At 38.9% G+C, this 10,544-nt stretch overlaps 1 protein-coding gene across 1 annotated transcript in view; it reads right to left on the minus strand.

Annotated features, from left to right (window-relative positions):
• LOC127656821 (inositol-tetrakisphosphate 1-kinase-like) overlaps window positions 1–10,295 on the minus strand; it is an 82,364-nt gene extending 72,069 nt beyond the window's left edge. Inside the window, exons 1-2 of the mRNA XM_052145300.1 lie at window positions 10,025–10,295; window positions 8,766–8,935 (exon numbers count right to left, since the gene is read on the minus strand). Coding sequence (XP_052001260.1) covers window positions 8,766–8,860 — 95 coding nt within the window. The 5' untranslated portion in view covers window positions 8,861–8,935; window positions 10,025–10,295. The remainder of the gene's footprint in view (window positions 1–8,765; window positions 8,936–10,024) is intronic.
• Window positions 10,296–10,544: the final 249 nt, after the last annotated feature.

The following is a 10,544-nucleotide window of genomic DNA, read 5'->3' on the forward strand; positions in this document are numbered from 1 at the left end:
GAAAAGGGAGGAACATACATATAGTAAATCTCTATAAAATATTTAGTTATCTAGTTGTGATATAATGCATTGCTAAATTTATTAAATATAATAAAATAATGAATAAAAATTATTAAATGAAATGGTGACAAACAAACAAACATTTTCACTTTAAATTTAATGATACAAATGGGTTATCAGTTCAACTTCAGTTTGACATTAAGCCTCATTCTTTAGGTCCATCTTATACAGTAAATAATAGTTTGTACAAGTTTTTAAGAATAAAGAGTAGCATTCATATTTTAAAATTATATATTTTTTGTACTGAATTTTTCAATCAACCAACATTATTTTTGACAGCAAAAACTAGGCAACAACTATGGTTTTACCAACAGGGAAATGTAGTTAACAGTGACATTGACCAGAAAGCTTATATATAACCAGTTTTGACAGCTGCTGATAAAAAGTGAAATGATCAGCATCGATTGATGAGATGAAAATTGGAGATCAGTATCGGATGTTAAAATCCTGATTGGAGCATCCCTAATATTCAAGCTGACTGTCTTTCAAAAATTAATGTTGATGATTAGTGGGCTGAGACCCTGTAACAAAATGGACAAAAACAGGTACACGTGGATGATAACATTTGGATATGAAGAAGACTTTGTTTCACTGTTAATATATTTATTTGTTTGTGGTTGAACTGAAAAAGGTCTCAGTTTGGTTCTTTTTAAGAGGGTCCAAGTGTGAAAACCCCAGTAGCCTTTTTGCAGTTGAACATGTGCAAAACATTACCATCATAATCGCTGTTCAAATCGCAATCGCAATATTTTCCGTAATAATCGCCTTTAACATGACTTTTTGTCCAAATCGTGCAGCCCTAATATATATATATATTTAAAAAAAATTAAAATAAATGGCCAGTAAGAAATCTGACTGGCTGGTACATTTTTTCATCTCTGGCTGGTGGGCTAAAAAGTTATTTTCGGACCCTGACCCCAAATAGACCTCTGGAGAGATCTAGATTAGAGTTTACACTGACAGATGACTCCCACAGTCAGGGCTATAATTTACAGCTGTGACAAAACATTAAATAAAAATATCACATTCATGTAAGAGAAAGCCTACCCTAGAAAATAATGCAATACATTTGGTGTGAAATGTGACAAATGTGGCAGGTGTTCGAGCAGTTATCCCAAACACTGCATGGACCTTCGCTAAACCTCAGATTGTCTCTGGATATCTTGAGTAATTTGATTAAAATGGTAATCCCTTCATAATTTCTTCAATCCACAATTTTTTTTTAATCTGGGCTAGTCTGATTGCCATGCTATCTATGTGCCCCAAAGGCAAAAGGTAATACAAGATAACTTATGCAACCCTATGACTCATATTATATTATTAATGCTGGCTATTTTCCAGGTTTTTCAAGAGTGAATTAATACTGCTCTGAGCTACTCAAAAAGATATTAACTGATCTTTCTGAGTTCATAGTAGTGTTGATATATGTATTACTTAATTAACCTACGTGACCTACAAAACAATACCAATAATGCGGCAGCATGTTAAAGAGACAGCATAATGATGCAATTGTGTCATATCTCCACTTTACCGTCCGTGCCCAAGACTAGAGTGAATTGAAATCCATTTGAAATAACTCTCTCATAGATTATACTATACACTACCAAACAGAAAGGCTATGGTAACTCAGATAACCCCTCTGTACAATTGTAGTGAGCAGAATAGCATCTCAGAATGCACAACACATCAAACCTTGAGGCGGATGGGCTACAACAGCAGAAGACCATGCCGGGTTCCACTTCTGTCAGCCAATTACTGAAAGCTGAGGCTGCAGTGGGCACAGGCTCGCCAAAACTGGACAGTTGAAGACTGGAAAAACATAGTCTGGTCTGATGAATCTCAATATCAACTGATGTACACAGAGAGTAGGCCCACTGCAGCATCAGCTTTCTGTTGTTGGCTGACAGAAGTGGAACCCTACGTGGTCTTCTGCTGTTGTAGACATGTTGAGCATTCTGGGATGCTATTCTGCTCCCTACAATTGTACAGAGTAGTTATCGTAGCCCTTTCTGTCAGGTCAAACCAGTCAAGCCATTCTCTGTTGACCTCTCTAATCAATGAGGCTCACTGGATGTCTTTTGTTTTTGGCACCATTCGGAGTAAAATCTTGAGACTGTTGTGTGTGAAAATCCCAGGAGATAATCAGTTTCAGAAATACTAAAGCCAGCCCATCTGGCACCAACAATCATACCACGGTCTAAATCACTGAGATCAAATTTTTTCCTCATTCTGATGGTTGATGTGAACATTAACTGAAGCTCCTGACCCATATCTGCATGATTTTATGCATTGCACTGCTGCTATATGATTGGCTGATTAATCACAATAAGATAACATGTATATTATAAGTTGCTTAGGATTTTTTGATATTTTTTATTGGAAAACCAGACATAAAATGACATCATCATCGCAACCTAGTTGTACACATGGCAATTTTTTTAACTCTTCGTTCAGTGCACATGCATTGCTTCAATCCTACAGTTTGAATTCGAGGAAAGGGGCAAAGCAAATGTGCCTACACTTTTGAGCCAGCTTAAAAATACTGCTATTAGTACTGAAAGGACAATGTTTTCACTGTGAAATTACCTCTGGTAGCTATATTTGAAAGTCCAAATTTTATTTAATTAAATTGGAGTTCAGACAATTATTTTAAATGTAAAAGTCATCATCTTGACTAGGCTCTAAATATAATACACTGGCATCATAACTAATCAAATAAAAGCACTTGAGTTAAGCCATAGACATAAAGAGAGTACTGGTTTGTAGGTGTTTTTGTTTTGTTCAATGTCTTGTATGTGACAAGCGAACATTAACTATTATTATCATACCAGGCAAGGTACATGGAAAGTTCGGCAAAGCACTTCACTGCAATTTCTTGCTGGATTTGCTGATATTTTCAATGCCGCCTGTCGTTTGGAGAAGTGTGCAACAGTGGTGCGTGTCAAATATAAATGCCTTGGGCCATTGAGAGCTGCGCACGCAGGCGGTGCCAGGCGAAAGTATAAACAAGGCCTTACACTGTGTGTGTATCGTGAAGTAAAGAGGCATTAGTACAATGTGATCACTCTTCGGCCACTGTGGAAATCCGATGCAGCACTGGCTTCACACATTATACAATTGTTCATTCAACTGGAGACAGAGACTGTGGGGCATAACAAGCAACAAGTATTCACACACATACACACAATCGTTCACTCTTCCACACACATCTACTATGCACTCAAAGTCCTTGGAGTAACCTTAACCCATTGCCGGTCCAACAAGTCGGTTCTCTCAGGTTTCACAGCCCATTCAAACAGAGCGCCCAAGCCCTTCTCTCCCAGAGTGCTTTGCTATGCCAACTCTCACTCTATCTCCCTGCTGATGAACCATCCAGGGACCCTTAATGATGAGTAAGCCAATCTCCCTGATTGTAAGGTCATAGAGTATAAAAGTGTTGGCAGTGTAAAAACACAGCAGGGCCAGGGCTGCTCACTTACACATGCCATGTAATATCATTCCAGGGTACCAAAGTTTGGATAGCAAAAATGCATTAACTAAAATGCATTCGGTGTGGAACAAAACACCACCTTAAGAAATACACAGCAAATGGTGATATTTAAACAGCCAAATGGCCCGTTTGATAACATACATTATGGACTCACCATCAGGGTATTGTAAGTGGTTGCCATGGCATTGCTAATGTGTTCTCAGTGGTTTTCAACCTGTTGCTATGTGGTTGCTAAGGTTTTCTGGCTGGTTACTTACAGGGCCAGATCAAAAGAGCCCATCTCCAAATCTCTATGATATTCTGGTCCTTAAAATGGCCTGGAACAGTTCTTCAATATATATCCAAGGGACTGTCCACCAGGTTAAAAGTGTAAGTATGATTGCTTAGTAAATTAAAAGTACACATCTCCTCAACAAACCACACGATGTGCAGTACCGTTCTGGTCTGTGTAACAAATGTGCAGGATGAGTCAGGCACCAAAAGTTAAATACTATGGGTTAGGGGGTTGTTCAAATCCCCAATCCTACCAACAGTACTAGAGTATACACCACTATACAATAACAAAAATATCAACCAACTATGTGCTTACTGACCGAAAGACATTTCTGAGGGCACTTCAACAAGGAATACTATGTTTTCGAATGTGTCTTCTGTTAAAAATAGTTCACCCAAAAATGAAAATTGTGTCATTATTTACACACACCCCCCATTCCAAATGCACATTATTTTCTTTCTTATGTGGAACTCAAAAGGTGAACTTTTAAAGAATATCCTGGTCAGCGTTTTCCATATAAAGAAAGTGACGGAGCACTTTCCGAATGCCCAGTTTGTATGAATTTTCAAAGTGTAGTATCGCCCCAAATGAAACAACGTTTTTTTTTCTACACTGAAGCATTCACTGCTTAACAGCTAATGGAGTGACATTTTAAACGCATGCGATGTGTTGACGCTAACTTCAGCACGTTCAGCCAACCTCAGTTCAACACTTGTATCTTAAACAATGTACATAACCCTTACAAAAAATCTAGAGTTCTGGCAAACTTGCCACTCATTAATTTCACATGCAAATGAACTTGTGATTCACCGCAAAAGTTTGCCGGAAGTTTGCAACTCTTCACTAGTAGTGGTGAACCTGCAGCAAACATTGGCGACAATGGATAATTTTCTCCAAGTTTGCTGCAAAGCTCATTTTCAGGTGAAAATAATCAGTGCCGAATTTGCCATTAACTCTCAATTTTTGCAAGGGTATTCACACAACGTGGTGTGATGGTTATGCATTCAACTAAATTCGTAAAGTGTGTTTTCACTGAGGTTGAATCAGTGATTCAATTGTATCAGTAAATATTCTCCATTATTTACAATAGTTTTTAGTCAGACCAGCAATTTAATAGTCAGACCAGCAACGCAGCCAGGTAACTCCGCCCCTTCGGCTACGTGTTGCAAGCCACAAGTGCTTAGTGCATGAAGTGTCCAACATTCCACACTGTGTTTTGAGGGTTGAAAAAGTTTATACATCCGTGTACTCGTAGTACACTTCTTTTAGATGCATTTTCAGTGTAAACATTCTCCTCGCACTACTTACAGTACAAAATGGCGAAGAATAGTGCAGAACTGTGCAGTTTGGGACGAACATCGTGTGACCCGAGTAGTACAGTAAGATTTTAAAACTGAACCCCACCTGAAATCACTCACTCTATATATAAATTCTACTCCAAGCATGTATTGTTGCAATAGACTGTATTTTACATAAGCATCATAGGCAACATTCATAACAGTGTTGTGACAGTAAATGAAGCGTGGTGGCCCCTGAGCACACTAGAGCAGAAGGAAACAAAAATTGGTCTATCGTTTATCAAGCGCCGAAACTTTTCTTTGTGCAGAACCATCTGGAATAATGTGAAATAGTATAACACATTAAATGTTCTTTTTAACTTGACAAGGTATCAGTCCTGCACGAGATGCTGAAGAAACACCGAGATGCAGTGCAACAGTCAAAAACTTGAAAGTTACGTTTTGGTTGCATAATGCAAAATTTACTCGCATATGCAAGCGATTTACTCGCAATGTAGAGGGCTGGTTAACGTTACTTACCTCAAAAATGTGTAATCCTCCTCAAACAAATAACGTTAAACGGATCCAGGAATACTCCAGCGCAGATATCTGCGAGTGTGTGTGTGAGCGTGTGAGTTTACAGCAGCGGGGGAAGGAGCTGAATGAACTGACTGGCGCACAAAGAGAGAGCGCAAGACACAACTTTTTATTTTATGCTATTATGAGACTGAGTATTGCAACAATATTTTAAATGAGAAGTGTAAAAACAAATTCGGTTCATTACGAGACCGTGGCGGGGCAAATTAGACTGTGGTGTGCCACCATAGTCTAGTCAATTAATAGGAAACACTGCAGTTCAATCTTCTCATACATATGAATAAGGAAACCTCACTATATCTATGGAGGCTCTAAAAGCACACAACTCCATCTACAAAAGAGGTATTGGTTATCTTCTGTGCAAAATTTTGGTGGTAGAACAAAAGCAGACCTTGCTGTTTTGGAGTAAACTGCCAGCCACAACTTCCTAACTGACCTACAGCAACAGGCAACTCTTACATAGAACCACATATATGTAGATAAAACGGTATCAAAACATCTCATAAATTCACACGACAATCCACAAATTACGTGACAATCTACAAATGCATGCAGCAAATCCACACACGTACAAGGCAATTCACAAATGCACGAAACAGATCCACAAATGCACAATTATAAGCTATACAATGATGTCTTTGCTCACAGTACAGTCATGAATGCACACATAAATGCGGAGATTTTTTTCCAATGGCAATCTGCCTCAAGGATGTCTGTGGATGTGCTTTTGCATTTGTGGATAGCTTTGAGACTCTTGTTCCAAGGCCTTGATTCACAAATATGAGCAAGCTGATCTCCAATGTATAAGGATCGGTCTTCTTCTTCTTCCTTTTTAACAGCGGATCACAAACTAAAATGGTGCATTACCACCACCGGCTGTTCGCTTAGACCAGCGATATCAGTCTGGATCGTCACAGAGGGATGAAGTGTGGGCGAGATTAGTAAATTCTTTGCTTTATTTTCGTTTCAAAACATATGCAATTTTACAAATGTACTGCTTTGATTTTATTCTTTGATTCTTCACTTGCATAGAATCATTGCATTCTTTCCTCGTGTTTTACAAGGGAGGAGATAAGAAAAAATAATAATACACAATTATTAATTAATGAATAGTAAATTAAATAATTATCTGCAATATTCATTGAGTGTAAAAAAAATCATCGGAGTAATAATTAATAATTTCCTTGGACAAAATACAGCTGCAGGTAGACTGTTTAACTGACACTGCTGTTGCATATCCAGCAAATGTAAAAATAAATAATACGAGGTGAAATGTTGGCCGTTTGTTCCATTCTAATTCATATTCACTAGACAACTGGAGTTGTCACATGGGAACTGTTACTTTTTTCAGCACTGGTCAGGTGGTAGCAATCATCACTGTCGTTTGTGATTACTGGATATGGATATTTAAATGATTTTATTGAGGTTACAGGGGCACATTTCTATTTGTATCTCCAGTACAAATCATTTTAATTAATACATTTCAACAGAAATATTGTCTAGAACACGACTGTCTTCAGTCAGTTAAAAAACACCCTTAGAATTGAATACAGCCAATGGAGGATTACGCTTTTAAAGCCAGAAAACATCCCCTGGAACATTCATTTCATTTAGCATCAAAGGAATGTTGAAGAGGATAAGGGGTGTAAATCAGACGCTTCATCAAGATATGACCTTATAACGATTCTCTTGGCCTGCGATCCGATATTTGCCGATACTTCGAAGTCTGCCGCGATACGATTTCGATTTGATTCCGATATTATGTGTCTATTTTACACAATCAATGAAAAAAAAATTGCCCTCAAATGAAACCAAAATATAATTGAATGAAAATTTTATTAAGATTTCTGAAAAGTGACAAATTAGTATCCACATTGGGACGTCCACAACAAAATAAGGTACTTCAGATGTTGAAATAATTTATATAGATAAAAAATAACGTCACATATAGGTGATCATCAATCGTTTGATTACATCTTATTTTTCAGTTTAATATCCAAGTCAAAGTACTTGCATACCCACTACTTGTTTCTAACTCTCCGTGCTATCCCGTTATCTTGGCTACAACTTCCACAGTTGTGCTTAAAGATTCTGTTACAGTTAACTGGGATAAATGTTAGTAAGGGTGTTGATGTGTAGATGTGTAAACTCTTATAACTGATGCTAGTGCTGGGCAGCAGCTGATTTCTCTTTCCCTCTCTAGTGCTCTTCAGAATGTCGCAGTTGTCAAGATGTTTCACATGATGGTTGAACTGCTCTATGGTACTTTTAAATATTAAATTCTCATGTCAATTTCAAATGGGTCGCATGAGCAACGATATCGATGGAAACCAGAGTTAATCACGCATGTGAGCCGCTCTGCGTTTGTCACGAATATTTTAAAATATTTTAATATTATATATTGTATTCAACATTCTCCAATAACAATTTTTTCTTCTTCAGTATGTAAATGTACATAAGGAGTTTTAGGAGTTTGCATTGTATAACAGGCTAAGACAACACACTCTCACCTTTTTGTTCACTTGATTTCGATTGATCTTTAACTCACAAAAACAAAAACTCTCTTCTTAAAAGAGCTTGAATCACCAATTTTCTTCATGATAAGAAACACGCCATTACAAATATTATGATTCACTCTGTCATGCCACTATAATCTAGCTGCAGCAAGCACGCGGGATGGGTGGGTGGATGGATGGATGGATGGATGGATGGATGGATGGATGGATGGATGGATGGATGGATGTCTTCGCGCGAGACAGTAATCATTTCAGCCCTATTGTACAGCTTATATTTGTGCATTCTGATGCGTTGTGTGCATTTGTGAATTGAGCGGATTAGTGGCGTGAATTTGTGTATTGCTGTGTGGATCTGTTACATGCATTTGTGGATTGAGTGCGCATGTGAATCTGTTACATGCATTTGTGGCTTGCCGCATGCGTGTTCGGATCTATTGCGCGCGATTGAGGATTGTGGTGTGCATTTGTGAGATGTTTTGATACTCTTTTATCTCCATACACATGAAGGATGAGATCCGGCCAAAGAGATGGAAGAGAAGTTTTCCTCTCACCTGCACATCTCAGCGAAGGCCAAGAAATTTAGTTTCTTCATCTTCTTCTCGCTGAGCCAGTAGCCGACTCTTCTGCCTCTCAGGAAGGTCTGCATCTTCAGCTGCTGATGGCCAGATGTGACAGCACTGTCACTCCAGCGAAAACAGGAAAACGTATTCTTACACAACACCTGTCAACCCAAAGCCAAGAGAAATAATCAGAGCCTTAGACATGAGTGTCTCATTAAATGAGCATTACATGAGGACGGCCAACACTGACCAATGAATAGAAATAAAGCGGAAAGCTACAAAAGCCAAGTCATCGCTAAAGTGATGCTCAGGTTAGGCTGCAACTCTCCATGGTTGTGTCACGAAACCTAGTTAAACGGCAGCTTAAAAAAAAGAAAAAAGAGGATGATGGTTTTGGCAACACACACGCATTCATCATCAAAACGTTTGATTCGAACATTCAAAGTATGACAGTCAAATTAAAATAAAAAACTCGAACAGTAGTTTCGAAGCGCCACAGGCATGCTCCAACAGCCGATTCGAAGCGCCACAGGAGTGCTCTAACAGCCAAATCGAAGCGCCACTGGCCTGCTCAAACAGCCGATTCAAAGCACCACAGGCGTGTTCGAACATTCATTGCGAAGTGCCACAGGCTTGCTCGAACAGTCGATTCGAAGCGCCACAGGCGTGTTCGAACATTCGTTTAGAAGCGCCACAGGCTTACTCGAACATTCGTTTCGAAGCGCCACAGGCGTGTTCGAACATTCGTTTCGAAGCTCGAACAGAATATTAGATGCATCATAGGGCGAGATTGAAGATTCAATTCGAAAATTTGATGCATCACAAGTGCGTCGGTACATTCGATTCAAACATTTGATGCGTCATTGGCGCGTTCGAACGTCCGAAAATAACGTGAGTACGCGCATGTGATGCCCAACATAGCGGTTCAGGAAGACAGCTGTAGGTTTAGAGACACAGCCCATGTGCCTGCTCTGGATTAAATCTTACGGCAACTATGACACTACTATGAATACAATTATATCCGACCGGTTTTTTGTTCAGTTTTTAAACATACAGCAAAACTACAATCCCAAAAGGACTCTGAAATCCGCCATAAACAGCTCATTCAACAACAGCACAAACAAGCTAGCACTCCACCTACTTTTATATTCATGTCATCCGAACTGATGAATGTTAGAAATCTTCTACTCTATTAATCTATTTTATTCCCATTGGACACATTAAAAGAGCAGACGCAGTAGTATAATCACCTGTCTGGCGCATGTTTTTGGGCGCCGATCATATAGCAGTTAGCTAGCTGGAAGGCAGTCTGGTCTCCATGACTCGTGTAGCTGTCTAACTGTCGCTGAGTCTGAGTTTCAGACGTGCTGTTGATAATCAGATGGATCGAATGCGGTCTGATCTCTGACTAGACACTCAGAGAGAGAGAGAGAGAGAGCACAGCCTCCTTCTGAGGTGGGGCTGGCCTCAGTTTAGTCCGGCTAGAGTGTGTGTTCCTCTTAGAGCATGACAGGAGGTTCGAGCTGCTCAGCGCCTCACTGCTTAATCGACTGTGTATTAATGCTGTTCCTAATACCGGCCGCTAGAGGACGGTAGTGCAATATCATCTCTCGTATAGAAAATGTCTTACACTGATGGTTTGGATTTTGTTGAAAAAAGGAAAAAAAGGCATTTATTCTGTAATGATAGATTTTTTTTTTAGCTATATTTATGCTGTTTTATTTATGGGAATGTGAAAGAAAAAATATTACTAAATTATAGTAAATTAGT

The sequence above is a fragment of the Xyrauchen texanus genome, chromosome 16 (genome assembly GCF_025860055.1).
Source record: "Xyrauchen texanus isolate HMW12.3.18 chromosome 16, RBS_HiC_50CHRs, whole genome shotgun sequence".
Classification (NCBI taxonomy): Eukaryota; Metazoa; Chordata; class Actinopteri; order Cypriniformes; family Catostomidae; genus Xyrauchen; species Xyrauchen texanus.